Here is a 27,917-nt window from a genome sequence, read left to right as displayed (position 1 = left end):
CTTATTTTCTCTTTCCTTCTCACATTTTTTATGCTAATTGCGGCTCATGTGGTCTCCCAACTAAAAAGAAGAATGTAAAACAATTAAATTATTGAAATGTTCAAATCAAGATTAAAAAATTAGTAAATAAAAAATTCTAACCCAATTCATGGGAGGAAGATTAAATCTCAAAACAGCAAATTCACAATATAAACTACTCCTATGCTAAAAGCATAGTTGCTTGCACTGTGATAAAGAAGTACCATGAGGGCAGTTAGGGCACTTGAAGTTCCGGGTACCGGCCTTCGACATTTTATCGATCGACTGCTGGCACAGGACGTGGCCACAGGGCAGCAGCATAGGCGGATTCTCTGCGCTGCATTGGTCCCGGCTAACGGGACAGACAAAGATTGGATGAAAATTGAACTCCCTCCCCAGCTCTAGAGGCACCGGGAGCTGATTCATCGCCTCCCACTCCTGCTTATTCGCTGCCATCACGTTCGCCAGCTTCAGCAGAGTCGGCAGCCCTTCCATCCCAGCAGCTAGCGCGACGGTCAGAGGGTCCCTGATCGACCGCCCTGCGAAGCTGCAAAAGGCCCGCGTCACATCCTCCGCGAAACTCAGCCAGTTGCTAGGATCCGCCAGGTCAGCATAGGGGGACCTGTCGAGCCTCTCTTCCCACAGCACGCTGCAAAGGAGCCTTTGTATCGCGTTCATGTGACGAGAAGCCAGAGGAGCGAGATAAGTTCTGGCGTATTTAAGCGCGGCAGATCTTCCCTTGCCTTGCAAAAGGTCCACAAACTGCAGTTTGTGGAGTTTTAGCTCCAAATCCGAACCGGACTCGCGCAGTCTCTCTTGGTTCACAGAGATCCACTTTGAAACTGGCCCGAGATCTCTTGACTTCAGAGCCTCCAGTATTTCATGAATCTCTTGATATTGTAATCTGAGTGAAATAGCTTCATCTTCCCCTGCTTCTTTAACCAAGCAGTCGACGATGTCAAATAGGGCTTCAGAGTAGAAGTGACGAATAATTATCTGGTTAATCATATGGCTGTCGAAATCAGCATCTACGCACGCCATGGATATGTCCGGATGCAGCACTTTCTCAAGCACCTTCTGATACCTGGTGAGCTCCGTATGAAGCTCTTGCAGCGGTCCCTCTAAATGAGTTTGTGAACCGACAACGTGAAGCTTGGCTTTCAGTTCAGCAAGAACTGTCTTCTGATCAACGTCTGCAACGATGGAATCACTACTTGACTGTATTCTTGACAGTGCCTGTTCGATTTCATAGACAACTTGGATGATTATTTCTTGGGATTTCGAAGACGACAGCTTTCGTCTCTTTGCAACCCTCTCGAATGAATCTTGTACAGCAATCAGCTCCATGTTTCACTAGTTCAGAAAACAACCCAACACAGGCAATATTTCAATACATCAAATGCAAAAAGAGCTGAAAATTGTACAGAGTCAACAAGAATCATGAACAATTTCCAAAAGCTGTCATTTCAGTCGCCCTAACTGTAACTGGGAATCATAACAAAAACACAAGATCTGGCTAATCAGCATCTGCTCAAAAGAAGGCCGTAGTCGCCCTTTTCTCGGATCACTATTTAAACCTAAACTGGAGTTCTCTGCTAAAAAACCGTTGAGCATCAAATGTAATGTTTTCTCTATACAAAAGGAAATTCATTCTTTACCACCTCAATCTATAGCAACTTTGGTACTTTGCCATCTAATTTCTTCGTTCTTCTAGTAAGTGTTCATATGGAAAACGTCAAAAAGAGGCATAATTAAGACTATTAAACATGGTTCTTGCCTTCTTGTCCAAAAAACTAGACAGCAACAACGGATGCATGAGTTGTAACTGAGAATAGAAACAACCTATTTGACACGAAGCGATATACTTAGTACTTTCTAATTCCATAGCGCATCTGAAAGTTATCAATTCAGTAAGTTGCAGTCGATCTTTAAACTCGGGTGTATAGCTAAACAACAAAATTGGAAGATCAGATGCACCAATTCACGAAAGAGCTACAATCCAACAACGAATGCGTGAAACGAAGACGGATTCATCCAATCAAGAGTTTCACACATAGTAGATAGCATAAGGAAACTCTATCAAGATAACATCATGAGAACTCATCTAAAATCCATTTCACAACAACAACAACATGAAACATTTTCACCACACAGTACAATACTAATAAAATGGATCACACTATCAACTAAAACTTCTTCAAGTCAAGTGCTTTTCTTTTCGCTCACATAATGTACCAATTTCACATTAAAACCGTGATACACATCAGTAGGTGTATATCTATGTGAATAGAATATAGCCACAACTCCCCAAAACTAGGTTTTTGCACACATCATCAATGGATTTTACAATGTTCTCAATTCAAAATCCCAACAGAATCAATTTGATCAGCAGCAATACCAAATAACCAACGTAAAAGAAAATATTCAACAGCATTGGGTACAATTAACAAAAGCATGAAAACAATTTGATCTTATCGAGGAATTCATTGCCACTTGATAAAGAGCGACAAAGAAAATCGAGAATTTAATAGCGAGATTAAAGAAAATACAAAGGATTTCAACAAATTGTGTACCTAAACCGATGAATAGATTGGAGTTTTTTCTTGTTTGCTGATTGCGAAATTATGCAGTGGAAGCAGCTGCGGTTGCGTAACATGTGAAGAAATAAAAGAGAGATCAAGAGTGGTGGAAAAAAGAAACTGACTCAGTTTTCTATTTCTGTTTTTCCAGATTAGTTTTCACTAATAATGAAATTATTTGTTGGTTATCTATGATATTTTTGAATAGGTAAATGATCAAAAAATTCATCACAACAAATTCTCATCTATTTCACAATTTTTTTAAATGACTAATTATATAATAATTGTAACATTTTTTTAACTATACCATAATCTATGATTTAGGGGAAATTATGTGTGCTTTTGGCACATGAAAAATATCATAGGAACAAAATATTTGGCTAATTAATGAAGTTATTTAATACATTTAGTTGATTACTATGTCTTAAATTTTTACATATGTATACATTACGTTGATAAATTCAAAGACGTAGCATGCTAAAAAATTTTGCTATAAGACATTTGAGAAAAATAGTGCTAGTAGTATCATAGGAGTAGTTATGATATAGTAATTTTTAAAAAAAAATTAAGGGATAAGCTAAAATTTGATTAAATTTAATAATTTTTTTAGCAATTTAAGCTTTTAAATCTAATTAACATAAACTGAGGCATCTAATTCATATACTACATGTTTATTTTAGGTTTGGATAGAGTTTTAATAATTTAATTAACTCGTGTCTTAAATTGAGTTCGACTGACTCTACAATTGATGCTAGTTCTAGAGTCTAGACCATGTTTAAAAAAGGGCTAATTAGCTGTACAATTATTAACTATTTAATTTTGTTTTTCCTACTTCCACCATTTAAAAAAAATCTTTAGCCATTTTAATTCGTCCCTAGCCAAACCAAAATTGACGTGGGATAGGAGATTAGAGAATAGATGAAGTAGTAAATTCAATGATCCGACACATTTTTAATTATTGAAACAATAATATTTTATTTATTCACATCACTTCTCTCACTGTTATTTATTCTTATATCACATTATCAATTTCTGATACCACAAAATTATAGAAATTAAGGAATAGTATTACATAAAGTTTCTAGATTACTGGAAAACTGAAATTTACTAATAATTGATAGATAATCAATTAACTAGCATTTTTTGGTGCAACGTATACAAATTCTTTTTTTTAGTTTTAATGAATTTTATGATATTAGTTCAAATGGAAAATTAGAAAATAAAAATGTAAATGAATAGGAGTATTTAAACTGTGAATGCTCACTCTAATATGACAAAACACTAAAATTGTGGACGGAAAAAATAGTAAATGTCAATAAAAGCATCTTTTCTTTCACTCTCAAGTCTCAATTTCTCTCAAAGACATCATACCTAACGACATAATTTTGGATATAAATTCCTGATTAAAAAAAAAATCAAAAAATGAACCTGAAACCAACTGACTACAACTGAATAAAGATCCCATATATAATGTTTAAATATTGCATAAGCAACAAACAGATACAACAAATTGAGAAGCCTCTCTCTCTATATCTATAGCTTACAAGAAGATGCTTTGAGAAAAATCAAATTCCCATAAGAAATATGCTTACAAGAATTGCATCAACACAAATTGGTGAGAAAAATATGCAGTCATCATGTGTATACAATCAACACAATAAGAAAAGGCTAACCTCTCTCATGCTTATTCTTAATGCTAAGCCCGATTTCAATGGCTTGCTCTTGTATCCTCGTTGCTCGTCCTCGTCCCGGTCTATACATAAGTTACGACACCTCCAAAAATGATAAACTCAATGCCGATGGAGAGAAGGTACTCTCCCCAAAATCAAATGAATCGCATACAGAGATCTCAAGAAGCTGCTTGTTTGTTCTGCTGTTTCACTTTCGCCCGTACTTTCTGCTCCAGGACGGATATCTCCGTGTCCAGACTGAATATTCTGTTAAGCGCCTGCATGTTTTCCAGGATTTCATCCAGCCCGCGGTTATCTGTGCCATCACATCGCAGGTGCTGCATGGGACCGTGAAGGAGCTTGTTCACAATTCCTACACTCAGGTCATATATAGCTTTCTTTTCACTCTTTGGTAGATCATCACGCATCTTCGACAAGCACTTGTCCAGCTCAGCGGCCCCGATTCTTTCTGCGTACGCCCTGAGCTTCTTGATGGTTGGGACAGTCTCGAGAGAGTCCTTCCATGCTTCGAATTGTTTCACTTCTTCCTCAATGATCGCCTGAGCTTCCATGGCTTTCATCAACCCGTCTTCCTTGTTTGCAGCCACTACTTCCTCCAAGTCATCCACGTTGTAAACTTGAACGCTCTCAACATCTGATACGCATGATCCCACGTTTCTGGGAACGGAAATGTCGACAAATAACCTCTTGCCTCCAGCTTCTGGACCCCCGAGGGGTAGTGTCTGAACTTGCTCTTTTGAAAACAGAAGTGTTTCCGAAGCTGTACACGTGAAAATGACATCTGCTTCACCAGCAGATGGCAATAATTGCGACAAAGGCCTATATTCAATCTAAACATTCTTGAGCTCCTCTCTAATCGAATTTAGCTTGTCCTCTGTTCTGTTTACAACTACTATCCTTCTACATCCCTTTGCAGCTAGGTGTCGTATCACTAGCTTCCCCATCTTTCCAGCTCCGATAACCAACATTTTTGCCGAATCATGAGCAGACTCAGGAAGTTTCATCATAGCAAGCTCCACAGCAGCCGAGCTTACTGATACTGAGCCAGTAGAGATGCTGGTTTCTGTTCTAACACGTTTTCCCACAGTAATTGCGTGCTTGAATAGCCCACTGATTTTACGTTCAAATCCAGGGACCCCTTGTCCTGTTTTAACAACCTGTTTCACCTGTGAAAGAATTTGACCTTCACCTAAAAAACAAGGAATCGAGCCCTGCAGATACTTCAAAAGATGTCGCGTGGCATCTTTGTTGTATAGCAAAACTCTGTGCTGAAACAGCTCCGAAACTGGCACTGAACTTATCTGCAGAACGAGATAGATAATGTCAGACATTACTCAGTTAAAATTTACACTCGTAGAAACTTTCCTGGTTGATTCAAGAGAATACCTATTGTGATGCAAAAAAAGAGGATTTGATTGAGTGAAAAAAAGTTAGTGGAATATGTGTCTCACTTATTTATATTAGTTTTAAATGAAATATGAGTGAAATGAATTAGTGGAATATGAGACCCTAATATTATTTATGGTAAAAATGAATCATGACTCTTATTTGTGAATGGACTAAAATGGAAAAAACGAGACTCTTATTTGTGGACGGAGAGGATACTATGTTCTTTAATGTATACGACTGCACGAGTCTTATCTACTGAATTGGTCTTATGACCTTCCAAAATTTTACATCCAATAATCCATTAGAGCATCCGCAATAGCGGACGTCAGGGCGGACGTCCGCTATTGCATCAAAAACGACGGACGAGAGGTCGTCCGTCGGTTTCCGCGGGACGTCCGAATTTATGATTTTTTTATAAAACTCTATATATATCGCTCGTTGCAAACTCTATATATACGATTTATTTAAAAACTCTGACGCATGTATTATCGTCGAAAATGAAGGTATAAAACAAAAACGTACCATACCCCGTTCGGCTAGCGGCAAACTATACAGATTCAAGACATAACATATACTTTGTTTGAATCGTTTTTTGGTTTGGGATGGTTTTTTTGTGAACCATGTATTTTTTTAATTTAAATATGTATGCTTTATTTTTGAAATAAAATGATTGCATTTTTCTCGTATCTGTGTCGAAATTTTAATTATGTGAAATTGCATATTTGTGAATTTTGATTATTGTGGATGTTCGTCGGGATGTCCTTGGGGATGTCCGCTATTGTGCAGTGAGATGTCCTTATGGCGTGGCAGTGCAGTGTGATATCCTTATGACGGGCAGAAGGTGTTTTGCGATGTCCGTTGGGATGTCTGTCGGGACATCCGTCCGTATTGTAGATACTCTTATCCCAATGAAGATTTTGAACACCCTAGAGCCAAACACAACGTGGCAAATTCCCCCTTGCATTTCGTTGGTTGCCCTCCGCCACAGATTACTATGCATTGGCGGAATGGGCATTGAATCACACACATATACAAGAAAAAGGGTTGAAAACGGGTCGATTAATGTAATTAAATATCAAAATGATAATGAAAATTTCACCTCTCGCGGCTTCTAGAACGTTCAGTGTCAGCTCCCCAGCGCTCAATCCCAACCCAATCAATCGCTTCCCCAATTCTCCAATTCTTCAAATCATTCGATATAACACCTATTTTTCCGGTGGCCTTCCTTGGTTGAATCTTAATCGGGGGAAGAAGGGTTTCCGAAGCGGAGTTGTGGCCATGGCTGCCACTGATTCAGTGCAGAAATCGGAGGAGGAGTGGCGCGCGATCCTCTCGCCGGAGCAGTTTCGCATTCTACGCCTCAAGGGCACCGAGTACGTTTCATTTTATCCCCAATTTTTGCAATTTGTTTTTTTTTTCATTGGAATTATGAAATTCAAGGGGTTAATCGTGGAGATTATTCATGCAGGTGTTCTGATTCTTCTAGATATTGATGAGTTAATCAGTTATTTCTAGCTTGTTTCAAGCAATTTTTGCTGTGGGGTTATAGTGAGAGATTTTAGTTCTTGAAGTGCCTAGGGTTTGCATTTCCATTAACATTTCTGTGTTAAATACACTAAATATCACAAATTGTGAGATAGCATATTGAGATTGAGGAATGTTTCTTGCTGGAGATGATCTAGCTGAAATCTTGAATGCCAATGTGATGCAATTGCGAATAATTGTTTGTATAAACAGCAGAAATCACTGCTGAATTCTTACTTACTGTTATAGGAGTACATAATTATAGAAGATAAGATATAGATTTTTTTCAACTGAGAGACCGAGCATCCCTACCTATACTCTGGTTGAGCTTTGTGACAATTTTCGTTCTATCAGAATTTACTTTCGCTTGATACTGCTGTCGTCATCCGCGTTAATAACATAGAGCTTTAGTTGCCACTTCATTTTCAAGGCTAGTAAACTCTCTCCCATATAACATAGAGCTATAGTTGCCACTCTCTCCCATATAACATAGAGCTATATACTCTGTTTTCTTCGTAATTGTAAGTTGCCGAAGCTGTTTTTGGTGCCCACTTTTCTCTGCAAGCGCTTACTAATGTAAAACACATGTACTAATCACCTCTATGTCCACCGTTCCACCCTCACTCGCTGCTTCTGCTTTCATATGTTTTCAATATGGTATTTATTACTACTAATTTACGAAGCTCTTCTGTCTTTCTCACCAATAGTCTTGGTCTTCTTCTCGGATCCATAGTTGCAATACTTCCCCATGTAACATAGAGCTTTAGTTGCCACTTCATTGCAAGGATTACTTTCAGACTATTGTGAGATTACACAGATATAGAACTATGCACTGTATTTTTTTCATAATTTTAAGTTGTCGGGAGCTGTTTTTGGTTCCCAATTTTCTTTGGAAGTGCCTCCTAATGTAAACCACTTGTCCTATCGCCTCTTTGTCCACCGTCAGTTGCTTGCTGCTGCTGATTCTGCTTTCATATGTTTTCAATATGATATTACTAATTTACTGAGCTCTTCTGCCTTCCTCACCAATAATTATTGGTCTTCTTCTCTGATCCATAGTTGCAATAATTCACCTGTCTCTTAGAAATCATGATATCTTGAGTTTATGTGGTGTTATACTTCTACGTTATGGAGCAGAAGGCGTGTTTAGTATACATTGTCGTTTATTCACTGTTCTATGATTTATACTTAACTTTGTCTTCTTGGATCCGTAGTTGCAATAATTCCTCATCTGTAGAAATCATAATACCTTGAGTTTGTATATTGTTATACATTACAGAGCAGAAGGTGTGTATATTATACATTGTTGTTTATTTACTCTTCTATGAGATATGCTTAATCACTCTGTACGACCAGGTTTCCTGGTACTGGTAAATATGACAAGTTATTTGCGGAGGGCATATACGAATGTGCAGGATGTGGAACTCCCCTCTACAAGTCGACAACCAAATTCAACTCCCCCTGCGGTTGGCCTGCCTTCTATGAGGGACTCCCTGGGGCCATAAACCGAACTGTAAGTTCTCTTTCTCCTTGGTGCTCCTGTGCAATCTTGGAGTGGTAGCCGGTATATCTCACAGACAGGGCGCCGTGTGCAGCCTGATCCTGATGGACGGAGGATAGAGATCACGTGTGCAGCCTGTGGTGGACACCTTGGCCACGTCTTCAAAGGAGAAGGTTTCCGTACACCCACGGATGAACGCCATTGCGTTAACAGCGTATCGCTCAAGTTCACTCCAGGAAATTCCGAGTCTTCGCAGTGATGTGTACGAGCTCCTGTCTCCAATTTGAATGTGATAATATTGTTGTGTGTATTGCACTGTAATAGAACTTCTTTATCATCACTATCAATTGGTGTATTCAATAAGCTGTAGTTGCTCCACAATTATTCCCCTGAGTCACTGGATTATATTTGATTGAGTTTGTGAAAAAGTTGTCATGACAATTAATGCCTAAAATTCAACTTCCAAATTAATTTGGATATGAGCATAAAAATCAATGCACCTAAAAAGAAAAACAAGCAAAGAATGAAAGAACCATAGTATATAAAAAAACTACTAACGGTTTCTCACTTGTTAGAAGCAACTAATGGTCCTCCAAAAAACAACATGAAACAAAAAACATGCTAGTGCTATGGTAAGTAATGTGCAATGTTTTTCTAATATGAAGCAATATTTCATATACCACTTCAAAACTTAGATACAAAAAAACACCACCTAAAACTTATATAGAGCGCTTCCTTACGCCAAAGATGAAGCACCCGACCGGAATAGGATGGTTGGTGTTATCGGTAGATCTTGTGTTGATAACTTAAGATGGACAAGAACATGTTTGGGAGGCTTTTTAGTCTCCTCCAAAAATGTAATGGCTTTGTGGATCATAAATTTGTGGGTTTGAGGAAATGCATTGACACACGCTGGAAGTGGTTTCATGTGTGTACGCACATATCTAACCATGTTACTCCCTCCCTCCACGAAAAATAGTTTCATTTGCCATTTTGGTATGTCTACAAAAAATAGTCACATTTCTAAAAATTGAAAGTTCTACTTTCATACTTTATCCACTTTTTCTCCCCTACTTTTTCTTTACCTACTTTTTCCCCCATCTCTCTTACTTTACCAATTTCTCATTAAAACTCGTGTCGTCCACAAATGAGACTATTTTTTTTTGGATGGGGGTGTGTATGATTTCTTATTTTGTATCTTTTCATACAATTTTTTGACTCAAACATGTAGGATTGTTAAATTATTGTAGTGACGGATAATAATATTCTGTTCGGCATGTATTAAATTAGGCTCAATTTAATTAGTAAAGACCAACAGTTTTGGCCAAAGTCCAACCTCCACGAATCCCTAATCTGACCAATATAACTCTATATAAAAGGAGATTAGAAAGAAGATTGGTGGAAAAAAATTCACGTGGCCAAGTTTCACCGGTAGTGGAGATTTTCAGTTTTTCACAGAACTAGGGATCTATCTTCTTTTCCAGATGAGTCCCGTCAAAACAATTAACACTTTATGTTATACATTATGTTCATCTTAGGTTAGGGGATCTATTGGAGATGCTCAGTGTTGGAAAGAACTCACACGAGATCAGAAGCATGATATACACGATTGATATGGAATCAATTCATACCATAGACAGAATGCAAATAAATGTAAATTAGGTTTACCATGTATAGAGATAGCCTAGTCTATATAAGCTCTACAATCCTTGTACATTTTTCAGTGAATAAGAAAGAATCATTCTACCGATTTCTAACATGGCCTCATAGCAGTAAGATCCTGGCTTAGAAAATTTCATCATAGCCAATATATACTAATACCCGACCTGCTTTTAGCCAAAATTAGTCCAGAAAAACCAAATCCTACACTAAAAACATGTCAGACATAGTGGAAGATACAAAACCCAATCAAGAACAGACGAAAAGCTTAAAGAACAACAAGAGCATCACCATAGCATTCAAATTGAATGAGAAGAACTACCCCTTATGGTCTTGACTGATCAAGGTGAATATCGGAGGCTGAGGGGCGTACTCCTACATCAGAAACAACCCCCCAGAACCAGGAGCAGAGGGTTCAATGAATGGGAAAAGAACGACCTAGTGGTGTTCTCGTGGATCATCGACAACATCGAGAACGACATCATCTCAGAATTTACCCACCACCAAACATCAAAGGCGTTGTGGGACAGCCTCACCGTGACCTTTAAGAACAAGGCGGACAAATACCTCATCCACGATCTGAAAAAAAAGTAATCGCAATTAGACAAAGAAATCTCGACTTAGAGACATATTACTTGAAACTCCACGGGCTATGGGTGGATATTGACCACTGCCAGAAGCAGCCCGTGACTTGCTGCGACAAGGGAGTTGGTCAGTACAGGGTGCATTCGAGCGAGAAGAGGCTAATCAAGTTCCTAACAAGACTGAATCAGGAGTACGACTCAATCCGGCGAGAAATCTTGAAAGATGAGCCATACCCATCAGTAGCGACAGCCTACGGGTGGGTGAAGACGGAGGCGGCTCGACGTTGAATCATGCCACCGACGTCCGCTGCACCCACCATAGACACCGACGGCGGTAACGCCGATTCATCACTTAGGGAGATCGGGCATGGGTTCACCGCACAGAGCAATCGCCAGCCACACCGGAATGGACCATCGTCTCACCCCGCCGCCACTAGCCGGCCGGGAAACCGCCCCGACACATCAAGATTGTGGTATTCCCACTGTGGAAAACAAAAAACACACATGAGACACTTGCTTTAAAAGATTGGGGTATCCAGAATGGTGGGAGGAGCGTCAGAAGGGGAGGGTCGCACAGGCTCAGGCTCAGGCGTAAGATGTAATTTTGTGAAATTTAGAATTGATCTACATTCTGAGTAAATGATCATTGTATATTTATTCTTTATAAATCGATTCCCAGTTAGTGAGAAATAATGAACTCAAGTTTGCCATTTAAATATGAAAGAATAAGATTGAGTCATGTGACGGGTTGTGAAGTTCACATGTGTGTGCCATTGCAGCCATCTCATGTCAGATGTCGTGGGATCGTGGCCCGTCCCCGTGCATTGGGCGCCTTGAACTTGGATCTTGGAAAATGGTTTATGAGAATGATCGTTCGCCTTGGTCTAAGAACAACCAATGGCGGGGGAGTTCCCGGGACATATCCTGTTGTCCCCTTAGGGCGTTGGTCAGAGGTTTTCTCCCGTCGTCCCACGGGATGTATCCCGGCTGTCACAAGGGCGTTTCCTAGTGACAGTTCCCGTTGGTCCCCTAGGAAACATCCATCCCCCGGGAGACATGGGAGAATATCACCGGGAGATGTGGGGAGACATTCCATTTCCCGTGTACTAATATAAGTCCAGATACATCGAAAACTCTCTTAGATGTCTAGATTCATTGAGTATGAGAGACATTTACAACGTCTATAACTAGCAGTCGCCCATTAGTCATAATGGTGTCATTGATTCCAATAATTCTCTTGCGATGGTCTGACCCTATAAATAGGGAGGCATGCTAATAAGGGTATTTCCCTTATCACGATGCCGGAGACGATAAACAAGATAAAAGAGAAGTCCCGGGAGGCGGAATCCCGTCGACAACTCAAGCTTAAACAAAGTGCGTAAAATAAAATAGAAAGAAACGTACATTCATAAATTCATTCGTTCGTTCATTGAAAGGAATAACAATGACACCTATTTATAATGCGAAATACCATAACTTAAAGAACAAGAAAATATCATAAACATATATGAAAAAATATGACAAATCACTAATTAACCAATTAATAAAGATACGAGGATCTTCATATAGATATGCACGTGCTCATGCTTTCTACACACAACGACGCACCAAGTCTGTACACTGCATATCATACACGTTCCCCCTGTCCCATTAAAATAAGCAGAGCTATATGAAACAATGAAGAAAATATAACTATTCACACAAGAAAAAAAATGAGAACACACGAATGAAAGAGACACAAATGTAGAAGCTCGAAAATTAGTAGAGAAAAAATCACTGAAATAAATAAGTCGTGCATTGCCGGAAAAAATATATAATGCTGAAATTTTTGTGAGGGGGTTTTATGAGAAGATTTTAAAGGTGGGGTGAAATATATAATTTATTTGCGATGAGATCTTCTTATCTTTTAATATGTACATATAAATATTTTTAAATAAGAAAATGTGAAATGATAGACTTAATATGGCCTTAAGAGTAAAATGGTCAAAAGAAATATTTTAATTGTGATTTTTCACCGTCAAAAGTGCCTAAATGTGAATTTTCTTAAGAAGACTCTTTTTCTGGGTACTATTTTTCAGTTCCCTTATATTTTAATTGTGCGTCAACCATAACTCAACCTGTGACATGATAAATTTCACCCTTAACAACAGAGGCTATTTATATGCTTTTGTTGAGCATGCAGTAACTTAATATTAAATTTATTATTTAGAAATTGTTTGTAATTTAAAAATATTTGATTGTTAAAAACACCAAATTAAGAAACACGAAAATGCCACGTAATCACATAACAATCATCCATATTTTTTATTTTTGATATTGTGATTTGTGACCGCTAAAATGACAAATTTATTTCTCTTATTCAAAAAGCTCCAAAAACTCCAATGGCGTGAACGTGTGGCTCCTCCGCTTCCTCCTCCTTCCCTTCTGCAAACTCCATTATCTCAACTCCGGAGACTCTTTCTCAGTGTGCCTTCGTCAAATGTTAGCTGCAATTGTTTGATTAGGTCGCTTGTTCTGGTTTCATGAATGTCAGTATGTTGGATGCAGTGGCTCATGCCCACAGATTGAAAGTCAGTTTCACTTCATTATCGTTTAATTCTGTATGATTCTCGTAGAATTCGTAATTACATGTTTAATTCATTGAACGCTTTGGTAATTTTTTGCTTTTTGATTTTGATCGATTTCCTTTGCAATTTAGTTGGAGAATGAGAGGATCATTGTTTTAACTTGCGCTGAATTTGTTTGTTGAAAATAAAATTGAGATATTTTGAGATGTCTTTCACGTTTCCTTTTACTGATTACTATTAAGTGGGTTAATTTGCTGCAGCTGGCGATATGTTGAGATACTGTTCCTCATGTCATCACAGAATGTATACACATTTTCTGTGTTGAGATTTGATATGTTCTAGCTTTTGACTGTTTGATTATACATGTGAATCTGTATGATATGTTTTTAACTCGTGTGGCAATTGAATGGCTAATCAACTTGCACTTAATGCAGGGGTATGACATCAGTTTCCAGACTAATCCCGTTAGATCAATGGCCTCGGCTTCCCTCCCGTCCCAATGTCATCTTACTGTTTCATCCAGTTGTGGTCAGTTGGCCGGTTCCCCATCCCTGTCCATGATTCGTCAAATCAATTGCCATCTTGTGTACAATGGTTTCAAAGGGAGACCGTTATCATCTTACTCAGTAACTGGTCGCGGAAAGTCCCACCTTCTCAGCCGCAGACATGTCAAAAATATCAGATTTAGGATACATGCTTCACTTGATGTTGCGGCTGCTGTGGATGTTATCAACGACTTGGGGTTGGACACGCTGACATTCTTATGTGTAACAGTACTTGTGGTTCCTGTCTTTAAAACGATTAAAGCTAGTCCGGTAAGTTGACCTGACCACATGGAGTATGACTCTTGAAGTTTCATTCGTTAACTTTTACAAATTTGTCTTTGTTGCAACTTTTCGTGTATAAAATGCTGTCGTTTCATATATTTCACATGTTTTCAGCTATATGTTAATGAGTTCTGGATGATTATGTAGAATCATGGGTTCTTGACCTATCAGAATTTATTCACATCTTCAAATGGATCCGGAATCCTTGTAGGCTCGCAATACATATCAAACAAGAGGCCTCCTTGTTGTAGAGGAATCTATTAGCCAAATATCTGACAACATTGCATTGTGTATAATAACTTGATAATTCTAATTGCCACGTTGGCTGCATTCAACTGTGTACTTTCTGATGTGAAACTTAGAATGAACTTAACTCATTTTATGATTTCAACTGTGAAATATTACAGTAATAAATTTTATCTATTCTTTGATTTTTGTAGCATATCGTATTTATGTCAACAAGTGCTAATTTCTTTGCCTGTTTCAGATTCTAGGTTTCTTCTCTGCAGGGGTTGTTCTCAACCAATTTGGATTGATTAGAAATCTCACAGATGTTAAAGTTCTATCTGAATGGGGAATTCTCTTCTTGGTAAGTCCAACTTTTTATATATTTATTTGTTACTGGATTAAAATCCCTCCATGACAACTCGGATTAAGCCCAAACAACTATTTTACTTTCTCATTGTCTTCCGCGTGTTCATCTTTATTTAGTTTCTAGTTAAGATATAAAGTTATCCATTTCTTTAGAATGGCTATCAGATAACTAACAGATAAGTTCTTGCAGCTGTTTGAGATGGGTTTGGAACTCTCGCTTGCCCGCTTGACTGCTCTTGCTAAATTTGCATTTGGCCTAGGGCTAACTCAGGTATATACAGACAGATATTTGGTTCATTGTAACCATTTGATTTCTTGGGTCCCTTTGCCACAAGGTCTTCATCATCCCGTTTCACTTCAGCTCTTTACCTGTAAAAGATGTGATCCATGGTAAAGAACAATGAATATGCTAAATATAGCTAGATCCAACTTCTGAGTGATGCCAGACTTTGTTCTCATATTTTAACTTTTTTGAGCGCATTTCATCTAGCCTTGCGTGGTGTTCTTTTACTATGTACCATGATACAACTATATACTATTCTGATCTAGAGCTATGCAACTTTTATTTACTAGACACTAGCTAGTTTAGCTAATCTCAATTATGGTAGCTTGATTAAGGAGGAACCTGAACTAGTTCAAGCAGATTCAGATGCATGAAGGTCTTTAAGCCGATGAGTCTTAGCCCATCTTTTTGATTGTCTTTCCGCGTGTCTCTTGTTACATAAGTTAGTAATGCATTTAGTGTAGGCCAGGTTGTAATGTTATGTTAGAATTTTCCATTTGATTATTCATGCAGTAAGCTGTCGTTTTATGCTGATTTTGTGTTGTCACCTTGTAGGTTATACTATCAACTCTTGCTTTCACAGCATTTGAGCTGCCACCAAACGGTGCCATTGGAACAAAAATATTGGAGTTTCTTTTCCACTCAAGACCTGACTTGGTAAGATAATTGTATGTCTAATATTCCATACTGATTTGATTCCAAGGAAAATCGATTGCAAAAATTAATGTATACTCCATATATCCCTTTATTAAGACATTAAAAAGTATTTACTTTCACTGCCGTTTTGTATTTTGATGTTGCTCTATGAAAAATTGTAGGTCAACATTCGAAGCATTGATGAGGCTGTGGTTATTGGTGCTGCTCTTTCCTTATCTTCTTCAGCATTTGTTCTCCAGGTACTTCAGCTTAAATTACCTGAATAGTGGGTGCTCCTTTATTCGTGGCTTGTTTGAGTTCACTATGCAAAAGCTATAAAACTGTGACTTTTATTCTATATCGAGCTGTTGTCTTCTTCCTTCTCCTATTGCCCATTTTGTGCCTTGAGTTCTCTATATGACTATGCCCCCATTACCCATCAAATCAACACTTGAACTTTACCATTTTATACAAGATACGGCTTTAGAATTAAATGATGATCTATTTTAGATTCATTAGCTCTTCAATGTAATTTCTTAATAACCTGGAAGTTTATTCATTAGCGGTTTTTCATGTTTCCTCCTTGTCACTCATCAGGCTTTGATTTCTTAGCTCAATTTTTTCTCAAAAGAATTACGTACTAGAGAAATCTTTAAGATGAGCTTTGTATCATTATCATGATAGTAAGAATGAAAAACTAGGTGGCTGAGGCCATTCATAAAGGCCAAAAGCATTGGTCATACTTATAATTTCTTACACACTATTATAGCTTCTTGCAGAAAAGGGGGAGCTACCTACCAGATTTGGGTCAGCAACTCTAGGGATACTTCTATTACAGGTGTTTTATGTTTTTCACATCCCCATCTTTTTAAGGAAATAAAACTGAATTGGCTGGGAGTGGTCATATGACAGAGTTCGAAAACTAGTAACCTTTTTGGATCCCTACTGCTTGGTATTTGCAGGACATTGCAGTTGTCCCACTTCTTGTGATACTGCCGGTACTGGAGAGCCAGGTATATTGAAATATTCAGATGGCATAAACAATAAGATCCTATTTAGGTATACTTGTGTCAGTTGTGTGTTCCTTAATCATCTTGTAATTATTTAGTGGTTGTTTGCTTAAGTTTTCAGTAGATGAGCCTGAGAGCTCCTAAAATGTGTTTCATTGATCACTTCTAGAATTAGGTATCACTTCCTAAAATGTGTTTCATTGATCACTTCTAGAATTAGGTATCACTTCTTTTTCTTCAGTCACTCATCTAGTTTTGATTATAGTCATCATCTTGGAACCGTGACTTTTTGTAACCTGAACAAGAAATGGTCTTGCAAAAAACTGATGCTGAGATAGCACATCACATCCAATTTGACTAGCTGGTTGCTTAAGTATTTTAAAGTATTAAATGGTGAACATATAGATCTTTTTCTACAAAACTGATTTTGGGTGCAAGGCTGCTGCCTATCAGATTGTTAGTTTCTGAAGCTGCATCGTTTCTACCAAACTACTACTAAAGCTTCCGAAGGTTTTATCTGCAGAATTTGGTTGAAGAAAGTCTTTGGCCAATGCTTCTTAAAGAAAGTCTAAAAGCCTTACTTGGATTAGGTCTGCTGTCTCTTGGTGGAAAGTATCTTCTGAGGAGGGTTTTTGAGGTGTGAACAACTTTATCATAAAGATATTCAACATCCAAAATTTTATTTTGCTTGCGATGAAATTCGGCTGTTGATTCCAGGTTGTTGCAGAAGCAAGGAGTTCAGAAGCTTTTGTCGCTCTTTGCTTGCTTACAGTTGCAGGAACATCACTAATTACCCAAAAGTTGGGCTTCAGTGACACGGTTTGATGCTGTATACTTTGAATATATACTATAATGGGTATACTTCACACCTAAGGTAGATGGTTTCTAAATTTATTTATTTGCAGCTAGGGGCATTTTTAGCTGGGGCTCTTTTAGCGGAAACTAACTACCGCACACAGATTGAAGCCGACATACGGCCTTTCAGAGGCTTACTTCTTGGGTTGTTTTTTGTGACAACCGGTACTTCGATTGACACTCAGGTACTGGATATATTTTGGCATTGTGTGGGTAAATCTTTCGTCACCTTTACTGGTGTATTCTATGATTCATGTTTCTTCTATGCACAACACTGTTTTGATGCATTAAGTTTCCTCAAGAACCTCCATTTTGGATCTTTTTCAACTCCCTTATACATATTCACCTGTTTTGTGCAGCTGCTTATGCGAGAGTGGCCAAATGTAATCTCACTTTTAGCAGGTTTGATAGTTATCAAGACATTGATAATAACGGCATTAGGTCCCCGAGTTGGACTGACTCTCCAAGAGAGCATAAGGATAGGCTTGCTTCTTTCTCAAGGTGGTGAATTTGCATTTGTAGTATTTTCACTGGCAAACAGGTAATAATGAATTATTTTTCTTGGTCGATCATTCTTTTGTCATAGAATTGCAGCATGCTAACTCCGGACTTGTAATAGGCTTGGGGTGCTACCACTTGAACTGAACAAGCTTCTCATTATTGTTGTTGTCCTGTCAATGTCTCTCACACCGTTTCTGAATGACGTGGGAAGAAAGTTGGCTGATTATGTTGGTGAGAAATTTGAGGATGAAAATGTAAGTTTCTGAAATAACGAGAGTTACTTATGCAGGTATTTGATGTGATTTATTTAGATAGATGGTAAAATAAGCTTGTTCTTTAATTGACACAGAAAGCTGATGACTCTGTGAACTTTGATGCCACCGAACCTGTTGTGATAGTTGGATTTGGTAAAAAGGCACAGGTAGAGTTCGTTTATCATTTCTAATGCATCCAACTTATTAGCTCGCTGACAATATGTTTGATTTTAAGTTAATATTTGTAAGCTCTTTTGTGAACAAGGTCCTTGCCAATTTCTTAGCAACCCCATTAGCTTCTGGGATCGATGGTGATGCTGGGTGGCCATATGTCGCTTTTGATCTGGATCCTTCAGTTGTGAAGGTTGGTGCTTCTGAGATCCTCGAGATTTCTAATGGAAATGCTCCTGACCTGCAAGACACCTATAATCTTGTCTTTAGATCAAGTATTGATTTGCATTTTTAGTTGGTGATAAACAGATTCTGAAGCCAATAATTTTTTACATTTTCTATAATCTATTACAGTATAATTAATCTATGTAATGAAAGCAAAATTTCCAACAGTTCTGGTAGGATTAGTATTTTCTTTTTGGTCAGGTTGGATATTTCTACTTCTTATGCTGAGCCTAAGACTCAATTTCATTTTTAACTGATTACAGACATCTAGGAAACTTGGTTTCCCTGTTCTCTATGGCGATGGTTCCCGTCCAGCCGTATTGCAGTCTGCTGGCATCAATTCCCCCAAAGCTATTTTAATTATGTATACAGGGAAGAAGAAGACTCTCGAGGCTGTTGAGCGCATTCGTCTTGTCTTTCCTGCGGTTACTCTCTCTCCCTCTCTCCCTCCACATATATATGTATGCTATATAACACCGATACGCCACCCTGTTGCCGTATCACGTATCGGATACGTATCCGATACCGATACGCGACGGATACACCGTCGATACGTATCCTGGGCGTATCCGCGAGCTGGGCCGTATTGGGCCGGGAAACCTCAGATTCGATACGTATCCTTCGGCGTATCCGCGAGCTGGGCCGTATTGGGCCTTCATCCTCCTCTATCTGCAAAGATCTGAGGTTCTCCTCTTCGAAATCAACGTCCATCTCTGTCGAAGAACTTCGCAACTTTCAATTTACGAACTTCAATCCGATTTGGGAACAAAATTGACAGTTAATCGGATATGAAGAAGAAGAAGAAGAAGAAGAAAGGGGAGGCGCCGCTATTGCCTCAACTAGGGATTGAAGAAAATTGGAAATGGGAGAATGAATTGGGCAAGAAGTAGTCACGATGGAAAAGGAGTATATTTGGGGCTCATTTTTTGGGCCAATTTATTACTCCATTAACTTTGTCTAATTTTGTAACTATAAATAAATATTTTGATCAATATTATTGGTAATATGGATAAGTATAACCAAAAAATCGATGTGGTGTAATCGACCATAAAAGAAATTGACTTTAGCTTTTAATATTTTGTAATTTTATTATTTTTATTTGTATAATAACATTAGAATATCTATTTTGTAATTTATTATGCACTATTATTATTTATTAAAAAATAGTTAAAACGTATCCGCGTATCGGGTTGTTTGGGAAAGAGCCGTATCCGCGTATCCGTATCCTTCGGATACTGATACGCGTATCCGTATCCGTGCCGCATAGTATGTATGTATAAGGATAAGGGTTATGTGATAGACTCAACTATTCCCGTGTTCTGTGGCCTTCACATTGCCCCCTCCTTGATTATTTGTCCCAAATCCCCCCTCAGAATCAAAGAATGGCTCAGTTGAGCCCCTCCAATTACGTTTCTAGCGATGTCGTCACAAAGCTGTAGTTAACTGTTTGCACACACACTAGCACACTTTTTCATACACAGGTGTAGCCGGTAAAACTTCTTTTTTACTTTGGTAAATTCATTATATTACTACCGAGTGGCTAATACTTGAATCTTGCAGGTTCCTATATATGTCCGTGCACAGGACATGATGCATTTGCTTGAATTGAAGAAAGCAGGCGCAACTGATGCCATTCTTGAAAATACAGAGGTATTTCTATCTGCATTTTTGTCATTAAATATGTTGAAGTGATCTAGCGTCTTGACAGTTTTTCCTTTCAATTCTCCAGACAAGTTTGCAGCTCGGGTCAAAGCTTTTGAAAGGATTTGGTGTTATGTCTGATGATGTAAACTTCCTAAGACAACTTGTAAGAGAATCAATGGAAGTACAAGCTCAAGAAGCTGTAGGAAAAAGTGATGATCAAGAGATGACTGTTATGAAGCCATTGCAGGTATTTTTCTATTCCCACACTAGATTACACATTCATGGTCCACCTTTAAAAAAACGAATTACTATGCATACGTTGCGAATCAAAGGTAGAAAAATTTCTCTAGATTCAACTAGAAAAGTACGAACTCACTCTACAATTTTTATACCTTAATCATGCCTATGCCTATGCCAACCTTGTTACAAAGATAATCAACCCGACCCCATTGAGTGCTTCAGTTATTATACGCCGTGTAGAAATCAATCCTTGTTGATTTTTTTCATGGATAAAGTCACAATTAATCTCAAAATGCTTGGTTCGCTCTTGAAAGACTGAATTGGATGCAATGTACCTGTTTATCAGGCCATGATCAGAACCCAACATCCTAGGTTTATGCTAGAAGAAATAGAAGAGCATACACAATAACAGGACAAGATATCATATCATCACTTCTCAAAATTACACATTCCTTGCTGCTTTTTCTCTTTCCTCTTATGATGCGTGTGACATGTATATCTTACAAGTGAAAAAATGATTTGTTTCTTTAAGCTGAGGGCAGCAGACTTAGTAGGTGCATATCAACCTTCTAGAAGTGCAAGGTATGAATCTCGGGCGAGTGAAAGCGGGGCCATGGAGGCAGGTGGTATAGATGGCGATGACGAGGTAGTTTTGGAGGAGGATGAAGCTAAAGGAGTGTTGTACTGCGATATAGGTACAGATAGCATTGTTGCAGACGAAGGTGATGTGAAGAATCGAGTAGGTGTTGGTAATGACGGGCGTTAGATATGATTCAACAACATCTTGAATTTGTATATCCTTCTTTAAGCTCAAGTTTTGTCTACTAAAATTGATTTTAGCATTAACCACAATGTGTACATATGTCAATTCATGAATATCACAATTCAGACATTCTTATATATTGCTCAACAGTCTTAGCCATGATTTATCTATTGCTTATAGTTCATCAGTGTTTATTGTTAGTGGTTTCACTAATTCACAACTAATAAACACTCAAGTACTTTTACTTGTGAATTTTAATATAAATTCTGTAATCACAATTGAGAGTGTTTGTAGATTGTGAATTATAACAAAATAATACTAACTCATGGCTAAGAACACTCATAATTATGGATTTCAGCAAAAAAGTGTACTAATTCACAATTGAAAATATTTCAATCTATTGAAAACCTCATTCTATCCCATATAAAATGAAACCCTTTTTCTCACATTAAAAATGAAACGTTAAACATTATAACTCAATGATAATAAGCAATTTTGTTAAATATTCCAATTCAATTCAAATATTCAATAATCCAATTCGATGGAAGTAAAATTATAAGCAATTTCGTTATTTCAAACTAACTAATACACTGTGACTCAATTTTGGATATAATGCATGATTGAATCAGTACTATGTAACTGACGTCACATCCAAGTTCCAACCTAAAAAACTAATCCAACGAAAAATACTCAAAAGATCCCATTTTGTAGAGCAAAACATCGCAACAAACATTCCAACCACCTTCGTCTCCTTCCTCAGTAGTTCAAATGATTTTCACAAAAACAAAGACTTCAATCTAAAAAGCATACAAAGTGAAAAAGTTGAAATAACCTTTTGAATATAGGGAAGAAGACAGTGAAGCCAATAAATATATTTATACTCCAAATATTTCTGTAATCATGGGGGAGAAAGAAAATGCACAGGACCCAAATTCAAACCCGGGACCTAATCCGAACCCGGACCCGATTCAGGCCCCACGGCCACAGTCTGCAGCTCTGACTTTGGAGACGGAGAAAGATATGGCCGGAGCTTCCACCTCTAACCCTTCTTGGTTTACTCCCAAAAGGTCCACTTTTTTTTCTGCCTAAAATGTTTATGTTGATTTTTCATGGTTATAGTTCAATATAGTTATGATATGATTGAAATTCTTGGTGAATTGGAGAGTATATGGTGGAGGGGTTGAAAAAGTTCGAATCTTTTTGGTTTTGGTTTTCAAGAATGGGGTTTCTTATTGTCATAGTTTGAGGATTGAGTGTAGAATGATTTAGTATAATTTATAAGCAGTGTCTGTTCTTGGCATTGTTCACTCATGATGTTTGACAAATGTTGTAACTGTTTGTTGTTGTCAGGCTACTTGCTATTTTTTGTGTGATCAACTTGATAAACTACGTTGATCGAGGAGCTATAGCGAGTAACGGTGTCAATGGGAGTGCTAGAACTTGCTCGGAGAGTGGTGTATGCACACCTGGTAGTGGAATTCAGTAAGTCTGTGATTTTGCATTTTTCACATATTTTTAACATGTGAATATTGTTATGCTAATTATGATCCAAAAATATATTGTGGGCTGTTTTCTTTATCTTTCTTTAATATAATGGACAGGTTTTAGGTGTTGAAGATTCACTGATTGACAATCAATTTGAACATAATGCTAATGTTTCAAGAATTGATTCACCTCTCCCAATTTTTATGCAGGGGTGAATTTGACATGACTAACTTCGAGGATGGAGTTATATCATCTGCTTTCATGGTTGGGCTCCTTGTGGCATCTCCGGTTTTTGCCTCTTCAGCCAAGAGGTAATATATCTTCACTTTCAGGACTTTTCCGTGGTGGCACTATTACGCCGTGATAAATAGATTGTTGTGTCTGCTTGAACCTGCAGTGTCAATCCATTTAGACTCATTGGAGTTGGCCTGAGTGTGTGGACAGTTGCAGTTACTTTTTCTGGGTTTTCGTTTAATTTTTGGTCCATGGCGGTTGCTCGCATGTAAGATATTGCTCATTACTCAGAATTTATGGAGCATTCGTTTCCTTAGTTTTACGCTGTTACTTAATTTTTGCCTGGATTTTGTTTTCTGTAGGCTAGTGGGTGTTGGCGAGGCCTCTTTCATAAGTCTCGCTGCTCCTTTCATAGATGACAATGCCCCAGTCACACAGGTTTGATGTCTGTCCGAAACATTCTTGCTTAAGACTTCACATCATTATTCATTATGTCCATTTAACACCTTTTCCTTCTCTTCATAGAGAACAGCATGGCTGGGAGCATTTTACATGTGTATACCAACTGGTATTGCAGTGGGTTACGTTTATGGTGGATTGGTACGTTTCATACTCGATATCTAAAATATATGCTATTTTCTATTGACTAGTCACTCGCTACTCGATCAAGCATTGAATGATATTACATGGAGTTGAGTCATGTGCTCTGTCTCCATTATCGTCCAGATATCGAGTGATTTGTGCTCGATTACAGATTAGTACTTTCGGTTGGCGATGGGCATTCTGGGTGTTGGCACTACTGATGCTTCCCTTTGCTATATTAGGCTTTGTGATGAAACCTCTGCAGTTGAAAGGTCTGTGAAAGCAATCACACACTTTGCTCATTCGATATCTATTTGCTGAACCCAATTTCATCCAGGTTTCGGTCAAGCTGAAGCTAACAAAGCATTGGCAGCCGAAGATCAAGGTGCTGGATATTTTCGATTGCTAATATATGATTTTTTTAATCGTCTTACCATTTTCAACTGTGTTTGCAGCTTCTGACCTTTCCACGAGGGAAGAGGTTGGAGACGAAAGTTCAAAGTCTTCAAGGTGAAGAACATTAGGAACTAACATGTTCAGCTAGAAGAAAATTTTTTCTACACTAATGTTTCAACTTAGATAATTATCTGATGTTGAGATCATACGAATATCATTTCGATTTCTGAGTGAATGTTACATATTTCAGGTATGGAGCTTTAACAATATTCGGGAAAGATATGCAACTTCTCTTGCTTAACCAGGTGTACGTGGTTAATGTTCTTGGTAAATCTTCTATCTGCTGTAACGGAATAGTGTTTCTTTTCTAACACTATTCGTTCTTGTAATTATTTTATTTCTCAATGGCGATTGCAGGGTATATTGCGTATAATTTTGTGATCGGCGCCTATTCGTACTGGGGACCTAAGGCAGGATATAATATATACCACATGGTAAGCTCTTATGAAAAAGATAAATTGGCTGTGCTTTTATGTCGAAAAATAGATGAATGTGCCGTGCAATAAACTCTGATGTCTCTGTTGGGTTGAACGTCGATGCTCTATATTATCCAGAGCAATGCAGATTATATGTTTGGTGGAGTTACAGCGATCTGTGGAGTATTCGGTTCAATAGCAGGTGGTCATGTTCTCGATCGTATGAATTCCACATTACCTAATGCCTTTAAGGTGATCCACATTCCTTCATACATATCATTTTCACGACATGTGAAACTGCGGATAGTGAAATAGAGCCGCTGCTATTTTTGTAGATCCCGATTATTCACTTTCTCTATTCTTGCTATTTTGTTTGCAGCTTCTGTCGTTTGCTACACTCCTCGGAGCAGTATTCTGCTTTGCTGCGTTTTGTTTCCGTAGCCTGTATGTTTTTCTGGCACTTTTCGCGATTGGACAGCTGCTCGTTTTTGCTACCCAGGTACCATTCTTCCCAGCCGTTTCGGTTTGAAGTCGTTCATTTTGTGTGGCCCTATCGGTACTCCTACATTTCACCCTCACATTCTGAACTAAATTATAAACATGCATTAAGATTGGATCGATGACCTCTACAGGCCCCTGTAAATTTCGTTTGTCTGCGTTGTGTCGAGCCTAGTCTTCGACCATTATCAATGGCAATGTCAACTGTAGCAATTCACGTATTTGGTGATGTCCCGTCCTCTCCCCTCGTTGGGCTCCTCCAGGTTTTTCTTCTTATTTTCGTCCCACGTTTCATTATCAAGAGTTAAGAAGGCTGATTTAGAAGAAAATAGGATTCGGATGTCTCGTTTTTAGTAGCATTCTCGTGATAAGGAGGTTACCGTCTGCAGGACCGGATCAACAATTGGAGGGCTACCGCCCTTACTTTAACGTCTATTCTGTTCGTGGCTGCTGGAATTTGGGTTGTAGGTGTGTTCATCTGTTTTTATCGATCTAAGTTATCGCACATGTATGTGTAATGTGTAAAGAGTGCAAGTGTTGTGATGTTTGTATGTTATGCAGGAATTTTCATGCCTGCTGTGGATAGATACGACGAAGATGTCGAGCACCCAGCTTCGGTCGTGGATAAGTCGAATTCCACCCCGTTGCTTGTGGAGAAGGAGAAGAAGAAGAAGACGGAAGCATCTTAGATTGGAGTCTTGGTAGCAGTTTTTGGAGAGAGACATTGCTGGATTTTTCACCTATTTTTGTGTAAATTCTTCCTTTCAATGCTCTTTATTATGTATATCATTCTTGTATTTCCGAAGAAATGTCTATATTTTCATGGCATTAGTTGATTTGTAATATTGGACTCGGTTTTATTTCTAATTGAAATTTGCTGTTGAAATTTCCAATTTGAAGCAGTGAATTTGATGCCTTGGTTAATTTATATTATCACCAAAGACGGTAGGAATTTCTCATCCAGACGTTGGTATTCACTTATATAAATATATCCATTCAATTTTACTCCCTCCATCCCATAATATGAGTCACTCTTATGGTGGATACAGATTTTAAGAAAAATAAAGAATAGTAAGTTGAAAAAGATTGAAATATGAGACCTAATATGAGTGATCGAGTTAGTGGATGTGAGATATATTTATTATTTATGGTAAAAAGTAAAATGTATTTTATTGTTGGATGGACTGAAATAATAAAAGATTACTCTTATTGAGGGATGAATGAAGAATTAATTTATAAACTCTATGTTATTCAAAAATTATATATTTTTATGGGATATAGGGATAATTAATTTGATACCACTATTAGTCACCTCTAAGCACCATTAGTAGATTCCACATGCCGCCATATGAGAAACACACGCAGTCATGCGCCCGACATGCACCGACCATGTTGCTCGTACGAAGGTGTTCTCTTTTGATTTTCAATATTACTATAAAATTCCCATGTATAAAATATGCAAATTTATAAATCTAAAATATAATGAGCTTGTGCACATACTATAATACTACTAACAAATACTAGTATACTAAAATAAATTAATAACAATTCTATGAAACGGAAGTTGTGCAATCTAGATCGAACATAGCAAAGAAGGTCGTCACCTGCATCAACCCCTCGACCTAGGGATGTCAATCGGGTCAGCCCCTTCCGGTTTCGGGACAACCCTACTCGGGTTGCGGGTCAATCGGGTGCGGGCTAATCGGGCTGTGATTTCTTTCGGGTTATAAAAGTTCAACCTCAATCCTAAAATCTCGGGTTTCGGGCTAGCCCAGCGGGTTAATCGGGTTGCTACTGATAATATTAACATGCGATCAATCCAATAAATAATAATTAATATTATTTATATTCATACAATGTAAAACATTTAATTATGATATATTTGAGATATATGCTTAAACTCAATCATAAACAAGATCAAATACCAATATTTGAGATATTTCGTGGAATTTTAATGCATGTTTTAGAAATTTAAATTTTTTTAGTGAATTTGAAAACTTTAATTTATTTATCAATTAATATATTAATAAAATTTAATATATAATTTATATATTTAATATAAAATTGAGTGTTGTTTTTTAATTATCTATATTATAAAATTAATCAATGAAGTGCAGAATTAGGAGTAAAAAAAAAGAATAATAGAAATTTTATCGGGTTTTCGGGTCTGGCCATAACTAGTTGCGGGTTAATCGGGTGCGGGGTAATCGAGTTTTGATTTTATCGGGCTAGAAATTTCCAGCCCTAACCCTATAAATTTGGCGGGTTATTCGGGCCAGCCCACGGGTTGCGGGCTACATTGACATCCCTGGCTCGATCCCATCTGGATCGAGCCATTGGAATAAAAGACGATAAGCATGAGTATGCTGTGTGCTACCATAAGTCAAGAGCAAACCGGGAGCCGTTTCTGGTATGGATTTTTACAAGCAGTGCGAACCACCAGCCAACGAAATAATGATAGAGAAACTGGCCCCACAGGAGGGCCCCACTGCTTCTCTATATTATCCAACCCAACTCATCAATCATCATACACAAATAATTCAACCACCAACCATCTCTATCTCTCTCTCATACTGCAGCTAATCGGCAATGGCACCAACAGCAGCAATGCTCATGTTAAACCGAGCAGCAGCCGCACGGGCGCAGGCATCTGCTCGCTCTCCGTCAACAAAGTCGAAGACACCTGCTTCATCGTCATCACCATTAGCAAGGTGGTTCATTTCACACAGCT

General features: G+C 38.0%; 4 protein-coding genes and 1 pseudogene across 4 annotated transcripts; 3 read left to right on the top strand and 2 right to left on the bottom strand.

Moving 5' to 3' along the window:
• Positions 1 to 61: 61 nt before the first annotated feature.
• Positions 62 to 2,732, bottom strand: LOC121756072 (protein RMD5 homolog). Its single transcript, XM_042151529.1, has 2 exons — positions 2,592 to 2,732; positions 62 to 1,371 (listed from the first exon to the last, which is right to left on the bottom strand). The coding sequence occupies exon 2, from the start codon at positions 1,363 to 1,365 to the stop codon at positions 205 to 207; it is 1,161 nt and encodes a 386-aa protein (XP_042007463.1). The 5' UTR covers positions 1,366 to 1,371; positions 2,592 to 2,732; the 3' UTR covers positions 62 to 204.
• Positions 2,733 to 4,446: 1,714 nt separating this feature from the next.
• LOC121754831 lies at positions 4,447 to 5,619 on the bottom strand (annotated as a pseudogene).
• A 997-nt stretch (positions 5,620 to 6,616) lies between these two features.
• On the top strand, positions 6,617 to 9,130 carry LOC121753707 (peptide methionine sulfoxide reductase B5-like). The gene is made up of 3 exons (XM_042148954.1): positions 6,617 to 7,050; positions 8,558 to 8,714; positions 8,797 to 9,130. The coding sequence occupies exons 1-3, from the start codon at positions 6,758 to 6,760 to the stop codon at positions 8,959 to 8,961; spliced, it is 615 nt and encodes a 204-aa protein (XP_042004888.1). The 5' UTR covers positions 6,617 to 6,757; the 3' UTR covers positions 8,962 to 9,130.
• Positions 9,131 to 13,295: 4,165 nt separating this feature from the next.
• LOC121756479 (K(+) efflux antiporter 3, chloroplastic-like) lies at positions 13,296 to 21,662 on the top strand. The gene is made up of 19 exons (XM_042152037.1): positions 13,296 to 13,515; positions 13,947 to 14,327; positions 14,827 to 14,928; positions 15,124 to 15,204; positions 15,772 to 15,873; positions 16,035 to 16,112; positions 16,622 to 16,690; positions 16,815 to 16,865; positions 17,386 to 17,499; positions 17,580 to 17,681; positions 17,768 to 17,902; positions 18,077 to 18,258; positions 18,337 to 18,472; positions 18,568 to 18,639; positions 18,738 to 18,836; positions 19,132 to 19,293; positions 20,429 to 20,518; positions 20,598 to 20,759; positions 21,285 to 21,662. The coding sequence occupies exons 1-19, from the start codon at positions 13,468 to 13,470 to the stop codon at positions 21,516 to 21,518; spliced, it is 2,400 nt and encodes a 799-aa protein (XP_042007971.1). The 5' UTR covers positions 13,296 to 13,467; the 3' UTR covers positions 21,519 to 21,662.
• Positions 21,663 to 22,206: 544 nt separating this feature from the next.
• Positions 22,207 to 26,081, top strand: LOC121756480 (probable sphingolipid transporter spinster homolog 2). The gene is made up of 16 exons (XM_042152038.1): positions 22,207 to 22,582; positions 22,866 to 22,997; positions 23,210 to 23,311; positions 23,398 to 23,502; positions 23,597 to 23,672; positions 23,760 to 23,834; positions 23,989 to 24,088; positions 24,154 to 24,201; positions 24,272 to 24,326; positions 24,463 to 24,539; positions 24,630 to 24,706; positions 24,827 to 24,940; positions 25,068 to 25,187; positions 25,321 to 25,449; positions 25,576 to 25,654; positions 25,748 to 26,081. The coding sequence occupies exons 1-16, from the start codon at positions 22,416 to 22,418 to the stop codon at positions 25,873 to 25,875; spliced, it is 1,584 nt and encodes a 527-aa protein (XP_042007972.1). The 5' UTR covers positions 22,207 to 22,415; the 3' UTR covers positions 25,876 to 26,081.
• Positions 26,082 to 27,917: the final 1,836 nt, after the last annotated feature.

The sequence above is a fragment of the Salvia splendens genome, chromosome 11 (genome assembly GCF_004379255.2).
Source record: "Salvia splendens isolate huo1 chromosome 11, SspV2, whole genome shotgun sequence".
NCBI classification, from domain to species: Eukaryota; Viridiplantae; Streptophyta; class Magnoliopsida; order Lamiales; family Lamiaceae; genus Salvia; species Salvia splendens.
Note: the sequence above shows the minus strand (reverse complement) of the source record. Positions and strands in the feature narration are given on the sequence as shown.